General features: G+C 54.5%; 1 protein-coding gene across 1 annotated transcript in view; it reads left to right on the forward strand.

Moving 5' to 3' along the window:
• Nucleotides 1–9,177: 9,177 nt before the first annotated feature.
• Nucleotides 9,178–18,640, forward strand: part of DCTN1 (dynactin subunit 1) — a 44,392-nt gene continuing 34,929 nt past the window's right edge. Inside the window, exons 1-2 of the mRNA XM_057369370.1 lie at nt 9,178–9,457; nt 14,549–14,794. Coding sequence (XP_057225353.1) covers nt 9,425–9,457; nt 14,549–14,794 — 279 coding nt within the window. The 5' untranslated portion in view covers nt 9,178–9,424. The remainder of the gene's footprint in view (nt 9,458–14,548; nt 14,795–18,640) is intronic.

Genomic DNA, 18,640 nt, shown 5'->3' on the forward strand with positions numbered 1-18,640 from the left:
AAAAGACCTCAGGGACTGGGAAAAGACGCTCTGAAACCGGGAAAATGCTCTTATGGACTGGGAAAAGACTCCCAGGGGAAAAGACTTTTCCAGGGGACCGGGAAAAAAAACCTATAAAACAGGAGGAGACCCCCGTGGACTGGGAAAAGACCTCCGGGGACTGGGGAAAAACTCTCAGGAACTGGGAAAAGACCCTCTGGGCTGGGARTAGACCCCCGGGAATTGAGAAAAGACCCTCCGGGAAGCAGCTCAGGTACACAAGGGAGGGAAGGAGGCGGCCGGTACGGAAAGGGGTCTGGAAGACGGGACCCGGTGCCCGGTGAGTAATCAGGGCAGGGCAGGGCCGTGTCCCGCCGTCACCGTCACTGTCACCGCCCGCGCCGCCACTCCCCGGATTCACCGGGCACCGGAGCACCGGGATGGGACACCGGGAATRGGGGATCGGGGGCGCCGGAGCCTTCCGGACCGGGAAATTCCAAGGGAGGGGATTCCCTCCCTCCCATCAACAGCTTTGGGGACCCTCCCCTTGAGGGAGCATCTCCTTGGGGATCCCTCCTCGGGGACCTCACTTTGGGACCCCAAATAAAAGACCCCTCCCCAGGAGCCTCTCCTTGGGGACCTCACTTTGGGACCCCAAATAAAAGACCCCTCCCCAGGAGCCTCTCCTTGGGGACCCCACTTTGGGACCCCAAATAAAAGACCCCTCCCCAAGAACCTCTCCTTGGGGACCTCACTTTGGGACCCCAAATCAAAGACCCCTCCCCAAGAACCTCTCCTTGGGGACCCCACTTTGGGACCCCAAATAAAAGACCCCTCCCCACGAACCCCTCCTTGGGGACCCCCTCTTGGGGACACCMCCCCTCAGTGACCCCCGGCCACCCCCTTTGGGGTGGCCATCCCCTTTGGGGATCGCTTTCCCCCGCCCCACGTCCCGGGATCAGGACCAGGACCCGATCCCAAGGAAGGGCAGAYCGGGAATAACCACCCCGTTCCCATGGCAACACCGCCTCGCTATCACCGGGTAACAAATCCAGCTTGGCAACACTTACCGGGGTCTCCCAGCCGCGTTTCGTCCTCACTCCTTCAACCCCGTCCGGCTTCTTCTTCCTCCTCCTCCTCATCCTCCTCCCCGGTCCTGGCACCGCCATCACTCGCCCCTCCCTCTGTCCGGCTTCACTTTGCACTTTGCGCATGCGTACAGAGTGAAGCCCCTTCCGCCCTTACTGCCCCCTCGGGCTGCCCCGYGCCGTGCCTGACGCCCAGCGCGGCCGTACGGCCGCGCTGGGCGTCAGGCACGGCRCGGGGCAGCCCTCGGGGGTCCTGTCATCGGGCGGGGTCGGCGGCGCTGGGAGCGGCCGGGCCGGAGGTACCGGGGAAGGCCTGAGGGGGTTTAAGGATCCCGGGAATGGGGGAGGATGTAAATTTGGGGCGGGGGAGAGAGYGAGAGGTGTCGCGGTGGTGGTGGGATGCCGAGCGTTCTTCGTTGTGGGGGTGTGGGGTATGGTGTGGGGGTGGAAAGGGGTGTTGTGGGGCGGTGTGAGGGGTGTGGGAGCGCGTAAATGGGTGTAAGGGGGTGGTTTGGGGTCGGTGTGTGGGGTTTATGGGTGTATGTGGGGGTGAAGAGGGGTGATGGGGTCTGTACGTGCGGCTGGGGGGGTGTAAATGGTGTATGGCGATCTGTATGAGGGGTTTATGGGGTTTTGGGGGGGTTTCTGKGTGTGTACRAAAAGATTTAGGGGTTTGGGGAGGTCCGTGGGAGCGGTTTGAGGGGGTCTGGTGAGCGTTTGGGATCTGTGTTAAATATTTATGGGGGTCTGTGGGATTGTGTGCAGTTTATGGGGTTGTTGGGGGTTTTGTGTGAGGGGTTTATGGGGTTTTGGGGGGTTTTCTGGGGGTGTACGAAAAGATTTAGGGGTTTTGGGAGGTCCGTGGGAGCGGTTTGAGGGGGTCTGGTGAGCGTTTGGGATCTGTGTGAAATATTTATGGGGGTCTGTGGGATTGTGTGCAGTTTATGGGGTTGTTGGGGGTTTTGTGTGAGGGATTTATGGGGGTCTGTAGTGGTGTCCTGGGAATCTGTAGTGTTCTGGGGATATAAAGAGTTGTTTGGGGTTCTGTGTGAAGGATTTATGGGGTCTGTAGGGGTGTCCTGGGAATCTGTAGGTGGTATGGGGGTATAAAGAGATGTTTGGGGGTCTATGTGAGGAGTTTATGGGGTCCAAAGGAACGCTGGGGTTCTGTACATGGGTTTGCCAGGCTCTATGAGGGTGTTTGGGGTGATTTAGGGGAGTGTGGGAGGGTCTATGGGGGTGTTTSGGGGTCTGTGAGCAATTTATGGGGCCGTGGAGGTGTCTGTGGGGATGTTTGGGRGCATTTAGGAATGTTCGGGGTATTTATGGGGTTTTGGGGTTCTGTGTGAAGGGCAGTCAGGGATAGTATTGGGGTCGGGGGGCACTTTCCCCTCGGGATTGCAGGAATGTTTGATCCGGAGGCGAGGTGGGAATGGGAATGACTCAGCCCGGGGGGTAATTACTGCCCGGGCTAATTGGGAAGAGCTCATTARGGGTGGCAGAGTTGGCACTGATGGATATTCCCGATCCATGAATCCAGGGCAGCACTTTCCAGCAGGGGATTCTGTGTGCTGGGAATTCTGTCAGAGCACGACCCGCCCTCATTAGCACAATACATGAATAATTAATTAACCGGATTAATTAATTCATTAATAATGATTAATTAAGGGATGGAATCCAGACAGGGTCACATACGTGAGCGTGTTGGCCCCAGGGTCACCTGGAGCTGTGTCCATTGCTGACTCTGTCAGGGAATTCCAGAATTCCGGTCAGGAGGGACCTTCCAGCGCCGTTCCTGCGCTGTTCCACTGCGGATGAGCCCCGATTTCCTGCAGCATTTTTGGGTTTCCATGTCCATTAYCAAAAATTCCACGTCTGCGTGTTCCTCAGGAATTCCCAAAATGTGGAGCTCTCCATGGCTTCTTCCAGCAGGTTCTGTGCTGGGAGTTTGGTCACCTGTCCAGGTGACCTTGGAGCAATTCCTTCATTCTTCCCTTTCTCCCTCTCCCTCTGTTCCYGAATGCAGAGCTGGGTGGTGGCTCTGCAGGGAGGCTTTGGGAATAAACACAAGGATTCAATTCCTTTGGTGTGTTTAAGGGGGAAAATGAGCRATTTTAGTGGATTTCAGTGTAGGGAGCTCTGGAAATTGGGATTGTCCTGATGGGGGACAAATTGTGCTGATTCTCCACAGCCCSAAATCCCACCCAAGAGCTGCTGAAGGAAAATGTGGGAGGGTTTTCACACCCATTCCTGAGTTTTCCAGGGGAAAATGCCTAAAGAATGGAAAACAGGGGAGAACATGGGTGGTGARGATGGCAGGGATRTGGGAACAGCGTGCYGGTGCTGKGGCTGGATTGTCCCCCTGGCATGRTGCAGAGTCCTCTGYTCCCATGTTTTCCAGGGATTGGGGTTTTTGGAGGGATTGGCATTTTGGTGGATTGGGATTTATGGATTATGGAATGATTTGCAGCCCTGGGTATTCCCCCCTTGCTCCGTGCCCTCATTTACCAGCCCTCTGAGGGAGGGGGCTGGTCAGGAATTCCATAAGGAAAGAGGGAATAAAGTTTAAAGCTGGAAATTACTCGGAGCAAGATCCGAGGGGGTTTGAGAGGGAGAAAATGCAGAAAGTCCTGCATGGAACGAGCAGCAGTGTCGTTCCCATTCCCCGCGGACCCAGCGGAGCAGGGACACGGTTTAATCCGCTTTCCCGGGAATGATCCCACTCGGAATCAGCCAGGAATCCCGCGGGGTGTTGAATGGGGATGAACTGAAATCCACTGACCTCCCGCTGCATCCTCGGCGTGTCCGGGCGTTGCTGTGGCTACGGAGCATCGATCCCACGCCGAAGAAGAGCTGGGAATGCGCCGGGATGATCCCGCGGGGTCGGGGGCGGGAGGGGGCTGCGGGGGCTGCGGTGCCGCGGTGCAGCCGTGCAGGGCGCAGGCTCCAGCGCCGGGTCCTAGCGCCGGGATCCGCCGCACCTGGAATGAGGTCCCGAGGGAGCAGCTGGAGCGGTTGGGGAGGAAAAAAAGGGGATTGGGAGGGACCTTGTGGCTCTCCACAGTTCCCTGACAGGAGGGTGGAGCYGGGAAGGGTTGGGATCTGCTGCCAGGGAATGAGGGACAGGARGAGAGGGAATGGCCTCAAGTTGTGCCAGGGAAGGCTGGATACTTTGATGGAAAAGGAAAAATTCCTTCATGGAAAAGGTGTCTAGCCCGGGAATAGCGAGACAGTCCCCATACCTGGAGGGATTTAACAGCCCTRTGGATGTGGCACTYGGGGACATGGTCAGTGGTGGCCTTGGCAGTRCTGGGGAATGCTTGGACTCAGTGGTCTTAGAGGGATTTTTCACCCTGAATCACTCCATAATTCCATAGAAATTGTTGTGTGATCCATGCAGTGCTGTCCTGGCTGACACCATGTCCCTCCTCCGGTGAATGAAATTCCCAAGTGACCTTGCTGAGTGGCCTCATTCTGGGGGGTGGATATCCCTAAATATCAGGCTGCCCCTGGATTCCTGGAAATGTCCAAATGACCAGTGGGGCTGGTCAGGCACTGCAGAAAGGAACTTTGGACAAGGACCTGGAATGACAGGACACAGGGAATGTTTTCCCACTGCCACAGGGCAGGGTTAGGTGGGATATTGGGAAGGAATTCTTCCCTGGGAGGGTGGTCAGGCCTTGGAATGGATTTCCCGGAGAAGCTGTGGCTGCCCCTGAATCCCTGGAAGTGTCCAAGGCCAGGTTAGACAGGGCTTGGAGCAATCTGGGACAGTGGAAGGTGTCCCTGTCTGTGGCAGGAGGTGGCACTGGATGGGCTTTGAGGYCCCTTCCCACCCAAACCATTCCATGGCTCCAGGATTGTGGCCTGGCCTGACTTTCGGGGTCCCCTGAGAATGTTCAGGGCTTGGAGGGGAATTAATACAGTCTAAAGCTCACTTGGGATTTATTTTGACACATTAAACACCAAACTCCAAATGCTGGGTTAGGATTTCTCTCCTGAGCTCAGTTTCCTGATAAAATCAGCCACTCCCACTGTCTTTGTCAAGGAATTTCTCTGAAATACATGTGTATAAAATGCATCAAAATCCAGTAAGGTGGAATTTTGCTTCTRCTGCATAAATAGTGGAAGTTTCTGAAGATTTTTAACCTTCCTCCTCCTTGTGCTCSTTGAGCTGGGGATGTTCCAGCTGCTCAGCAGGGGGCTGGCTTGTATCCCAGATCCCAGGAAAAAGCCTGGAGGTTGAGGGGGGATATTTTTGGACTTCTTTTCTCTGCGATGATGAGCTAGACAGACAGTCTGGGCGGCAGAAAATCCATGTGGATCCTGCARAGAATGGCTGGAGTGGTTTGTGAGGAGATCCACATCCTGTGAAGTGGAAATGGGTGGCACTGGGGATCCCTGGAGCTCCCAGGAGAGCGAGGATCGCTCCAGCCCCAGCCAGATGTGACCTTGATGTGTGGAGGATGCTTTGGGCTGCTCTGTCCAGTGTCCATCCCAGTGAGAGCACAAGGCAGTGCCTGCAGTACATGGTGCTCCAGATAAATCCCAAAATACCTGGGAAGGGGCTGTTTTGGGGTCCTGCTTCTGATGCCAGGGTCCCCTGTGCCAGTTCCACCCCTGCTCAGTGCAGCAGGAAATTTATTTCAGAGGTTTAATCACACATTGGGTGTGTTCCTCTGGAAAAGGGGATGCTGGAGTTCCTGGAAAGCCTAGAAAGGTTTATTTATCCTGGAGATATTTTTCAGCTGGAGCAGCAGTTCATCCCAATGTGGCAGTTCCTGAGTTTAGGGGAAAATGGAATTGTTTCCCTTGGTACAGAGCAGGTTTGGGCCTGAATCTGCAGGTTGTGCTGAGGGTGGAACAGCCAAAGCCCCATTGGAGGTTGGGGTGTTCCAGAGGGCTCTGGATCATCTCACAGAGCTTTAATTACCAAAACTTCCCATATTCCTATGATTCAGGCACTGATAAAGCTCCTGTCCCACCTCAGTTTCTTGTTTAAGCTCAGGATCTTCCAGGATTCTTTCCCTCGAGGATTCATTTTCATCCCAAATCTGAGTAGTAAATAAACCAGGAGATGGTGAGTGGTGCTTGTGACTTTATTGTGTTGARAAATGGGATATCTGTGAAAACCTGGGACTCACTGTCCTTCTGGGGCCTGGTTTGGAATGGAAAATGGGTTTGGTTTTCATAGTGGTGGAGTCGGCATTCATGGAGGGATTTAGGTTGGACATTGGGAAAATTCCTCCCAGGAAAGGGARTGAGTCCCCATCCCTGGAGGGATGTGGCACTTGGGKACATGGTCAGTGGTGGCCTTGGCAGTGCTGGGTTGATGACTGGACTCAGAGAGCTTTTCCARCCTGAAGAATTCCATGATTCTATKCCATGGATCCATGATTTTCAGCACAGGTTGCCCAGAGAAGCTGTGGCTGCCCCTGGATTCCTGGAAATGTCCAAGGCCAGGCTGGATGGGGCTTGGAACAACCTGGGATAGTGGGATGTGTCCCTTCCCATGGCAGGGGATGGCACTGGATGGGGTTTAAGATCCCTCCCAGCCCCAAACCATCCTATGATCCTATGAAACTGTGTTTGTGTGGAAAAAATTCCCTCGTGCTTCAGTTTAACACAGAAAACTCTGACTGGGGAGGAGGAGAATGAGAAGGAGACGTGTCATCTGTAATTTTCATTTTAAATTAATGACTCCTCTTCTGCTCCACCTGGGAGCAAAGCCTGTCAGGTATTCCCTGGTAATTTCTTTGTTTTTTTTTTTCTTATTCCCAGAGTTCTGTGGGAARAGCAGTAGGGAGTTCCCATCCTCTGAGGGAATGCTGCCCCACASCCCATTGCTCCCAGAGCTCCCACTCACCTTTGCTCCCATCTGAATTCCTGCTGAATTCCATGGCTGTTTCCTGCTTTTCCTTGCACTTAGAGGGAGCTTTCTTGAATTTGAGTTCCCTCTTGGCATTCCAGCTTCTCCTTGGAACACAACTCCCACCGTGGCTCCATGGGCTGAGCACCCTCCAAGTGTTTGTGTCCATGGCTCTTGTCCTGCTCCTGGCTGCTCCCTGGCTCTGGGCCTGGCTGCAGGGCAGAGGAAGAGCAGAAATCCTTTARAGTTTAGGAAYTAGTTAGAAATCCTTCCCTCTGAGRGTGGGGAACTCCCAGARAAGCTGCGGCTGCCCCTGGATCACTGGAAGTGTCCAAGRCCAGGTTGGAYGGGGCTTGGAGCAACCTGGAATTGGGGAAAATGTCCCTGCCCAKGGCAGRGTGTGGAATTGTTAGGATTTAAGGTCTCTTCCCATCCAAACCATTCCATGTTTCTATAAATAGGTGACACAGGTAATATTTCCTCCCAGATTGTGTCAGTGAAGCACTGTGAGCTTCCAATGCTGGAGAGTGTTTTTCTTTCTATCGATAAAATAATTCTGATTTTATTTATCTTCTAAACTGGCTTAATACCTATCATAGAATCATGGAATGTTTTGGATAGGTAGAGACCTTCAATGCCAACAGTTCCATCCCCCTGCCATGGGCAGGGACACTTTCTACTATCCCAGGTTGCTCCAAGCTCTGTCCAACCTGGCCGTGGACACTGCCAGGGATGAGGAAAATACTGGAGAGAATCCTCTGGATCCTGAGTGGAGCCCTGGCAGAGGGATGAAGAGGTACAGGGGAAGAGGGGATATTTATTTTGGGGGTCTCTTTGTCCCTCAGCTGTTGGGACACACCCCCCTGCTCCAAATCCACTGATTTGGGTGTTTTTTCCACTTTTTTTTTTGCTGGAATGCTGCAGGTTTTGGTGCTGAATGTCGTGCTTGTCCCCAGTGCTGCTGGGGCCAAGGGAAGGAGAAGGAGCTTGTCATCTTTGTGGCTTCTTTGAGAATTTTAAATGGATTTTGTGTGTGTGACATTGCCTTTAAGCCAGGACGGAGAGGGGAAGCAGCTGAAGCTCCTGAGGTGGCTCTGGTTGAGTTCCTGATGGTCCCAGTGAAAAATTCCCAGTTTCCAGTTGAGTTCTATGTTGTTTATCCCATCCCTGAATGGCCACCGTCCTCAATGGCCTCCAGCTTCATTCTGTGGGACATTGTGGCCTTCCTCTGCCTGCATGTGCCATGCTCAGTGACGTGTCTGGTTTTAGGGGGCATATCTGTGATTTTCTCCCTCTCCTCCTGTTCCTGAAGCCAGATTCCAGCTCAGGTGTTGGGTCACTTGTCCAGCCTGGACGAGATTCATTAGGATTTGCTGCTCCTCCAGAGGGGCAGCTCCAATCTCACCTCCCTGGGACATGGGACAACACCCAAGGGAAGGACTGAAAATGTGTCAGGGAAAGTTTAGCTGGATATTAGSAAAAGATYCCTCATCCAGAGGGTGGTGGGGCACTGGAACAGCTCCCCAGGGAATGGTCACATTCCTAAGGCTGCCAGAGCTCCAGAAGTGTTTGAACAACGACGCTGTCAGGGCCAGGGTGGGATTGTTGGGATTGTCCTGTGCAGGGAAGGAGTTGGATTGATAATCCTGTGGGTCCTTTCCAACTCGGGGTATTCTGTGGCTCTCTGGTTTGGGGGTGATTTCGCGTGTTGGGATCCCGGGCTGGAATTTTCGGGCACTGGCCGGTTCTGATGGCTCCTAAATCCCCTCGTTCGCCTGATTAGCCCCGGGAACAGTGCCCAGAGAGGGGTGAGGGCGTTAATTCGGGATCTGTCAGCTCAGGCAGGAACAATGGGACACAATGTCACCTGTCACAGCCAGGAGCAGAGCAATTGGCGACCATCCAAACCGCCCATAATTAACCCCGTGGGTTCCATCCCCTCACCTGTACCCGGCCGTGCAGCTCCCGGGGATTTGGGACAAACCCTGCTCCAGGGCATTGTTTTCCCTCAAATTTCTTCATGAAGGGAAGAACAAGTGGGACGAGCCTTGTCTGCCGTCACGGTGGGCGCCGGGCGGGAGGAATTTGGCGGTGTCCCTGCCCAGCATCCACACCAGGGCGAGCAGGAGGAGGTCTGGAATGTCGCGGGGGCCGCGGGCGCGGTGTCGCCGCGCCGGTGGTGGCCCGGTGCCTCCTCCTGCGGGGAGCGTTAGGACCCAGCGAACCGCCGGCGCGGTGACAAGTCTGGAGCAGCACTGGCGCAGAGTGGCTCTATCGGCAGCGCTGGAATTCTCTGTATCCCTCCCTCGGAGCATCCTCGCCCAGAAAAGGGCTTCCCTGCCTGTGTGCCGCCCGGCGGAGCCTCGGGGGAGGGGGGGCGCGGGGATGCTGGGATCGGCCGGGACGCTGGGAAGCGCCGCTGGATGCTGCCGGCCGTGAGCTGCGAGAGCTGTTGGCTGCAAATCGGGAATCTCTGGAGCGCGGCAGCATGGCCCAGGGCAGGAGACACGCGTCCGGCCGGGTAAGGGGGAGGGGGGGGCTGACTCAACAGCTCCTGGCTCTGCCGGGTCCTATCGCGACAGATCGCGACGCTGTCGCAGCGAAAATAGCTGGGTTTTGTAGGGAAATCTCTCGATTGTGCTGCCTGCGCTCGCTCCCGTATCCCTGTAATGTGGCACCTCCCTCGCTGACAATAATGCCGGGAGGGGAGGTGGATGCTCCGGGTTGCACCAGGGCCGGCTCTTTTGGCCGGAGTTACCTGCCCATGGTGGTGATTACCCCAATTCATTACCTCGGTTAATTAATTACCCCGGTATCGTCCGGCGGGCCGAGCCTCCTCTCCGGCTCAGCCTTCCCGGGGCTGCTCAGCACAAAGATTCCGGCGTGTTTTCCTGCCTGCCGCGGGCTCCCCTCCCTCCGGGCTGCTTTTCCAGGCAGCACGGAGCGATGCCGAGCTTCCGCGGGCCTGGCAAGCGCTTCCAGGTTTTTCCGTATTGCAGCTACCCCTGGGCTGTGCGGTGCCAGCGGCCCCCCCGGCCCCTGGCCAGGCCTTTTTCGGGAGTTTCTCTCCTTGTCGCTGTGTCCCTGTGTGGCCACCRCCGCGGTGACATTGTGTCCCAGACCCCGCCGGGCACCGCAGGCGCGTATGGGCCTGGCTGTGCCAACTTGGCAGTGACTCCAGGATGGAGCTGGGAACAGCAGACCCTTCCCACYGCTCCATGGGACCCCCAGCCCCTCCGTGGGTACCGTGTCCTGCCTGCTGAGGGATACACCAGGCCTGGAGCTGGTGGGATTTGGGCTGTGGCCGAAGGGATTTGGCTGCAGTGAAAACTTCCCAGCCTGGAGCCTTTTTTGCCCACCTCGGCAGGGTCYGAATGTGTGTCCATGTGGGTCTGAGGGGGCAGTGGCTGGAGCCCCCCACCTGCCCCCCAAACCTCCCTGTTTTCCATGGGGGAGTATGATGAAGGGGGTGAAATTCCAGCCTGAGTTGTGACAGCTCTGTCATGATAGCCTGCAGGGATTTGGGGGCTCCAAAGGGGTGGGGGTGTGGGGAAGGAGCCAAATGCTGTCTCCAAGGGCTGATGGAGATGGGGGTGAAGGAGTCGCATCAGGACTGTGGGGCCTGGGAATCCTGGGGTGCCAGGGGCTTCCAGGGCAGYGCTGGACACTGCAGGCAGGGCACTCTGAGCACTTTATCCCTTTGACCCACTTTTGGCTCACATGGATTTTGGAATGGGCACTGCAGGGACCACGGCTGTGCCAGCCCTTCCTAGGGTCAAAGCCTCTGGTGATCCCGGCTGTGTCCCCGCCAGGTTTTGGGGACACTGCTCCTGTGATCCAGAGACACCCACACCCTCCCAGTTGGGCAGCTGGAATCAGGTGACACCATGGTGGTGGGAACTTCATCCCAGTGCCACATGCTGGTGTCACCCATGGCAGCCACCCTCAATCCCAGGGTGATCCCTCCTTTCCACAGGGATGTGGTGGGAGCACCACATGCCATTGACTTGGTGCTGACCAGGCTTAAACCCGGAATTATTCCCAAATCCTTCCCTCTCCCAGCTTTGTGGGTCTCACCTGGCATTTGGATCTTGTCAGAGTTTGCTGCTCGGGATTCTCCTGAAACTTTTGATCTGAGCTTTGAGTGACAGTTTGAGGCTCCATCAGCCTCACCTGGTGGGGGAGGTGCTCCTGTAGGAACACACTGAATATTCCTGGGGTGATCCRCCGGGATGGAGCGGAATGCTGAAGCCGGCAGGCTCGGATGGAGCACGAGGGTGACCCAAATCACTGGGAATTCATCCCGTTTTCAGTGGCTCGGCACCAGGATCTTCACATAGCAGAGCACACAGTCTGTGGATGTCTACAATGCTTCAAAAAGGAGGGAAAGTGGGAAAATTCTGGATTTCGGAGTGGTGCCAGGCAGGAAGTTGTGGGGAGCACTTTCTGGTGGTGGTGGCTGTGCAGCCAGGTGCTTATTCCTCACCTGGATCAGGTGTCCCTGGAGCTCTGGGGTGTGGGACAGGCTCCTCCTGGGCTGGTGGCTTCCCCCAGTGATGGTTGCTCTGGAAGCTCAACATTCCTAGTTTTTCCTCTGGCTGCCCCATTCCCACCACCTGCCCTGTGCCCCATCCTCGGGTCTCCCCAGCTGGACCCCGCTGCCTTCACTGTGAATCCCTGGATTTCTTATTTGCTGGGATTTAGGAGCTTATTCCYCTTCCAGACTGAGCAGTGACAGGGCTGTCACTGTGAGTGGCCTCAGCCCTTCTCTCTTCCCGTGTGGTTTCCCACAGTTCTGCTCCTCCATCSTCTTCCCCCATTCCCAGGATTGGGATATCCCGAGTGTGTTCTGCTGGGGAGGTTGGTGTGACAGAGGGGATCCATAGGAGCTGGCCTGGGAATCTGAGAAAATTCTGGGCTGTGTCACCAGCTGCTGCTGGGCTGTTGTGCCATGGTGTCCCCGAGGATGACTGTCCCTGTGTTTGTGGGGTCTGTCCCCCTCGTCCCACAGCCAGACAAGGATTGTCACCACAGCCAGGATGAGTGACCACAGTGTGTCCGTCTCTCCTGTGATGTCCATCGGATCCTCAGCCACTGTCACCTTGCTGGGACAGTGGCTGGGAATGCCCATCCCATCTACTTCCAGCCTGGAGAGTTCCTCCACTTTTAAAACTTGGATTAATCCCATTGGTTTGAATCTTCGTGGGAATTTCAGCTGGGGATTTATCCATTGGACTGGAGCTGTCCTCACATCAGAGGGACAATCCCACAGAGAGATTTGTGATTAGTTGGAAACAAAAGGTGGAGACCCATTGCCTGGTCCTGAGGGATGGGATGGGGTAGGAGAGATTAATTCTTTGCTCTCCTTCTTTTCCCAAGTGTGAAAGACTCGGGAAAAGCTTCCATGAAATTAGTGCTGGTTTGAAAATATCCATCAGGGACAGGCTGGGAGAGCTGGGAATGTTCCCCTGGAGAAGGGAAGGCTCTGGGGAGAGCTCAGAGCCCCTTCCAGTGAYTAAAGGAGCTCCAAGAGAGCTGAAGAGGGACTGGGGGCAAGGAATGGAGGGACAGGACACAGGGAATGGCTTCCCACTGTAGGGTTTGAAGGGTGTCACATCCAATGGATCTTACCTGGCTGCAGTGCCAAACAAAAAACAGGAGGGATAAAAACTCCCAGTCCAGGAACCTTTTCATTTACTGGGGATTTGGGATTTTTCTTTGGGCTTTTTGTTTTCTTGGAGCTCTGCTCTCATTTTCCAGATGTTTGCAGGATGTTGGTGTGGCCCTGGCAGCTGGAAGGAGCCAGAACTTTAGGAGATATCTGAGTCTGGAGCATCAGTTTTGTCTTTGGGGTCATGGTTTTTTTGTTGCATGGTAGATTTTGGGATTAAATACAAGGTTATTTTGTTTTTTTCTGGTTGTGTTTGTTTTCTCCCAGTTTGGATGAAACCTGGAGTTCAGGCTTGTGGAAAAACCATCAGTTACAAAACCCCAAACACGGTGCATTCCAAACTGGGGAAGTGATGTGCAAGGGAAGGGGATGGTTTGTTGGGATTCCAGGAGCTTCCAAAATGCCCTGAGCTCTTCCACAGGCTGAGGATTCCCTGAGTCTCCCAAAGCCCCTGTGGTGTCCAGCTGTGGCCGAGGTTTGTCTGCAGGGCCTTTCCCTGCYGTGCTGGGTGAAAGAGGCTCTGTTTTCCTGGGATAAAGAACAGATTCTTTGGCTGAAGCCAAGCCCAGAGTGACTAAAACTCCACATTTCTGCACAGTGACCAGAACCAGTGACACTGGGGTGGGGGAAATGCCAAACTGATCCCATTTTGGGGACTGCCGAGAGCTCGGGATGAATGGGAAGATGGATCTGAGCAGGGCAGGGAACATCCACGTCCGCTCTGAGACAGAGGTGGTGGGATTGAAAGGTGTCAGGGTTTGAGGAGGGGGTTCCAAAAGATCTGGARAGGGGTGCATAGAGTGACAGGAGAAGGGGGAATTGTTCCCCTCTGGAAAAGGGGAGAGTTGGGTGGGAAGAAATTCTTTYACTGTGAGGATGGTGAGGCCCTGGCCCAGGTTGCTCAGAGAAGCTGTGGCTGCTCTGGATCCCTGGAAATGTCCAAGGCCAGGCTGGATGGGGCTTGGAGCACCCTGGGATAGTGGAAGGTGTCCCTGTCCATGGCAGGGGGTGGAACTGGATGGGCTTTAAGGTCCCTTCCCACCCAAACSATTCCAGGATTCCATGAATCTGTTTTACTCAGGCTGACAGCAGAGCATTGGGGGTGGATCCCAACAAATTTCCCTGTGATTTTAATAATCCCAAATACCCCATGGGGTTCCTCACATCCGACACCTCACTGCTGCTCCTAAAACATTGATCACCTGCATAACAACACCTGAACCCAGGTACATTCTGGGATGTCACACTCAGAGTGTCCTGCTGCCCACTGGGATGGAAATGGGGATGAGTGTTTATGTTTGGAATCAAGGAATTGTTGAGGTTTTAAATCCCTCCRGRGMTGGGCACTCYACCCCTGCCCTGGGMAGCCYRTGCCAGGAGGAATTTTTCCAAAATCCTATCCAAACCTCCCCTAGCACAACCTGAGGCTGTTTTCTCTCTCCTGGATAATGACAATCCCACCTGGAAAGCTGCTGGGCTTTCCCACCCTCATTCCAAGGTGGGATACCCCGAGTCTGGGCATGGGAGAGTGCCTGGAACACCACAGGAGCCACCAGATCTTGACAGTCTGAAGGATGGGACAATGACCTGTGTCCCAAACAGCCTGTCTGCTCCTGGACACAGAATTCCCAGGCTGGAAAACCATGGGAATGCTGATATAATGGGAAAAGATGGAGTATGAGTTGGTTAARGCTGATCGACTGTGCTGCTCTTGGGGCTTTTTTTCCTCCAAGGCTTATAAAAACATTATAAAAATGTTATAATAAGGGATAAATCAGGTTTGTGAGCCCRGAGCGACCATTGGTGGTGGTTGTGGCTTCTGTTCTGGAGCAGAAGGGATTACCCTTGGCCGGCTCCCAAAATAAAAGCGGGTGGAAGAGGCAAAAAAATGAAAATCCCAATATCCAAACCTTCTCAGCCGTGCTTTTCCCTGTTCCCCAGGCCTCCAGCACCCCCAGGATGAGCTCGGACGGAGGCAGCAAGCCCCTCAGGGTGGGCTCCCGTGTGGAGGTCATCGGGAAGGGCCACCGTGGCACCGTGGTCTACATGGGAGCCACCCTGTTTGCCACGGGCAAGTGGATTGGGGTCATCCTGGACGAGGCCAAGGGCAAGAACGACGGGACGGTGCAGGGCAGGAGATACTTCACCTGCGAGGAGAACCACGGCATCTTCGTGAGGCAATCCCAGGTATGTGGGATCCTGGGATCCTCAGAGCACAAGGATCACGGATCACTCGTTAAATAGAGGGAAACAGCCCTTCCCAAAAGGGAGAAAGCAGTTCCCTTCACTCCAGGGGTTTCTAGAACTCTCCATCTCCTCACAAGGGAGAGAACAACACTCTCCAATCCTGGAGATGTGGGGTTTTTGGGACTCTGTGTCTCCCCACAAGGAGGGAACAGCACTCTGCAATCCTGGAGATGTGGGGTTTTTGGGAATCTCCATCTCCTCACAAGGGAGAGAACAGCACTCTCCAGTCCCAGAGATGTGGGGTTTTTGGGAATTTCTGTCCCCCCACAAAGGAGAGAACAGCACTCTCCAATCCTGGAGATGTGGGGTTTTTGGGTCTCTCCATCTCCCCAAAAAGGAGGGAACAGCACTCTCCAGTCCCAGAGATGTGGGGTTTTTGGGAATGTCTGTCCCCCTCACAAAGGAGAGAACAGCACTCTCCAGTCCCAGAGATTGGGGTTTTTGGGACTCTGTGTCTCCCCCCAAGGGAGGGAACAGCACTCTCCAATCCCAGAGATGTGGGGTTTTTGTGACTCAATGTCATTCCCACAAGGGAGGGAATAGCACTCTCCAGTCCCAGAGATGTGGGGTTTTTGGGACTCTCCATCTCCCCACAAGGGAGGGAACAGCACGCTCCAGTTCCAGAGATGTGGGTTTTTTGGGAATCTCCATCTCCCCACAAAGGAGGGAACAGCACTCTTCAATCCCAGAGATGTGTGGTTGTGGGGTTTTTGGGACTCTCCATCTCCCCACAAGGGAGAGAACAGCACTCCAATCCCAGAGATGTGGGGTTTTTGGGACTCTCCATCTCCCCACAAGGGAGGGAGCAGCACTCTCCAATCCCAGAGATGTGGGGGTTTTGTGACTCAATGTCATTCCCACAAGGGAGGGAATAGCACTCTCCAGTTCCAGAGATGTGGAGTTTTTGGGACTCTGTGTCTCCCCACAAGGGAGGGAACAGCACTCTCCAATCCCAGAGATGTGGGGTTTTTGGGTCTCTCCCCACAAGGGAGGGAACAGCACGCTCCAGTCCCAGAGATGTGGGGTTTTTGGGAATCTCCATCTCCCCACAAAGGAGGGAACAGCACTCTTCAATCCCAGAGATGTGTGGTTGTGGGGTTTTTGGGAATTTCTGTCCCCCCACAAAGGAGAGAACAGCACTCTGCAATCCCAGAGATGTGGGGTTTTTGGGACTTTCCATTTCCCCACAAGGGAGGGAGCAGCACTCTCCAATCCCAGAGATGTGGGGTTTTTGTGACTCAATGTCATTCCCACAAGGGAGGGAACAGCACTCTCCAGTTCCAGAGATGTGGAGTTTTTGGGACTCTGTGTCTCCCCACAAGGGAGAGAACAGCACTCTCCAGTTCCAGAGATGTGGGGTTTGTGTGACTCTCCCCACAAGGGAGGGAACAGCACGCTCCAAACCCAAGCTGAACCTCACCTGGGGCTGGCTCCAGTCACCCTGTGCACCATTCCTCGAGGTCTTGCTCAGCCCACAGGGTTATTGTGGAATATTTTCACATGGACTGGGTGAAATTCCCAACAGTTTTGTGAATTCCCAACGGTTTCCTTCTGCTTTCCCATGAAGTGCCCGGCCTGGTGCTGCCCTGTGTTTCCTGCCTGCAGCAGGTGGAGTTTGGGATCGATCTTGGATGTTTACCTGGAAGCAAAACCAGGGAATTTTAATTAAATTTTGTTTACCTGGTGAGAGATAAAACACACGGTGTGGGTGTAGCTGCTGAGCTTTGCTTCCCATGTGCTGCAGCAGGGACCAGGAGCAAACATCTCCCAGGTTCATTCCCTGTGTCACCTTCTGAGGGCACACAAGGTGACACTGGAGCCACCCAGCCCCGTGTCCCAGCCAACTCCTGTCCCCTTCCCTGGCACAAAGGGGCTGGTTTGTCCCACCCCATGGCCTCTCATTGCCTTGATACTGGGTGACAGAGGGAAACTGAGCACAAAATTGAGGGGATTTGGGTCGTGGGGTCTATCCCAGCATCTGCTGTCCCATCCATCGGAAGGGCCTTTGGATCATGTGTGGTTGGAGGCTGCAGCAATGGCTCCTTCAGGAAAAACTCCAGGAATCACTGAGGTTGGAAAAGATCTTTAAGATKAGTCCAGCCATCCCCTGCTTCAGTCACTTTGTCATCAGCTCAAGGCAGGATGAAGGAAAATTATCCCCACACTTTAAATAATGGGACAAACGCAAAGAGCTGAACCCTCCAGTGCCAGAGAGTGTTTTTATCGAGCCCAAAAGCTGTTGGTGTGTAGGAATTGCCCTGCTGCTCTGCTGGGGTCACCACAGATTTCCCAAATGGAATTCCACTGCACTCCCAATTTCCTGCACATTAAAACGGGACACATGCACCCAACTCTTTTGTCTGTGTCTCTCTGCCTCTCTGGCCAGCTGGGAAAGGCTAAGAGGGGTTTGCAGGGAAAAAGTTGGATCTGTGGGACCAGGAGGGACCTCAAAGCCCACCCAGTGCCACCCTCTGACAATCAGGGACAGCTTCCACTACCCCAGGGTACTCCAAGCCCCATCCAGCCTGGCCTTGGACGCTTCCAGGGATCCAGAGGCAGCCACAGCTGCTCTTGGAATTCCATCCCAGCTCTTCCCCACCCTCTGAGGGAGGAATTCCTTCCCAACATCCCATCTAGCCCTGCGCTCTGTCAATGACAGCCATTCCCTGTGTTGTTACCTTGGCCTCTGGGCCGGGTGTGCAGCGAGTGCTGTTCAAGCCCCGTCCCAAATTCCCGAGCTGGGGGGATTGATTGAGACATACCTGGAGCAGAGATGGGAAACAGGATGGATAAACAGCCCCAAATCCCCCAAATCCTCTATATCCCAGAGCAAAGCCGTGGATGCAGGGCTGTCCCAGAGCTGATCCTGAGCCACCCTGGGGCTCAGGGAGGGTCCCTGGTGTTCCTCAGCTCCCACCTGGTGGGCACAGAGTGGGGACCCCACCCCTGGCACCCCCCAGCAGGGGCAGAGGGTGCTGAGCACAGGGCTCTGCATGGGGCTGGATGTGTCCCCTCATCCCTGGAAGTGTCCAGAGCCAGGTTGGACAGGGCTTGGAGCCACCTGGGACAGTGGGAAATGTCCCTACCCATAGCAGAGGGTGGCACTGGAGGAATTTTAAGGTCCTTTCCCACCCAAACCATTCCAGGATTCCCTGATTCCACCTGGGCTGGCAATTCCTAGCATGGCTGTTCCTTTCCTGGTATGTGGAAATCCCTGATTTTGGCATTACCCGGAGCTGAAATTCAGCTCCTGCCTGGCAGAGGAGCTCAATGGCCACTCTGTGTCCAGTCTGTGGGGACATCCCTGTCCCCAACCTCTCCARCAGCTTTGGAATTCCCACCTGGGCTCTGTCTGCTGGGAAACCCCCAGACCACTTGGAATTCCCACCCTGTGTGGCTGCAGGTGTCATGATTTCTGTGGCATCATTTTTCCTGGTCTCCTTGTGGCTTTTAATTCCATTTTAATCATTCTGGGTGTTGGGAATCTTCCCAAAATGGAATCCCTGTCTGACAGTTTCCCGGGTTATTTTGATTTTCAAGCTGAACTCGCGGGTGGGAGGTGATGATGGATCAGGCAAATTCCTGCAGGAACAATTTGGGAGGTGCTGATCTGAGGCACAGGGGTGTTTCTCTCTAAGGAATCTAATCCCTCCCATGTTTTCCATATTCATCCAGGAAAATTGTGTTCAAAAATAGTTCACAACGAGAAATCCCTGAATTTARTATGGATGTTCCGGGCTGTCAAATCCAAGGCTTTGATTTTCCTCATTGCCTGTGTGAATATTC

This window comes from Malurus melanocephalus, unplaced genomic scaffold, assembly GCF_030028575.1.
Source record: "Malurus melanocephalus ecotype Western Australia unplaced genomic scaffold, MMel_1.1 scaffold_107, whole genome shotgun sequence".
NCBI lineage: Eukaryota > Metazoa > Chordata > Aves > Passeriformes > Maluridae > Malurus > Malurus melanocephalus.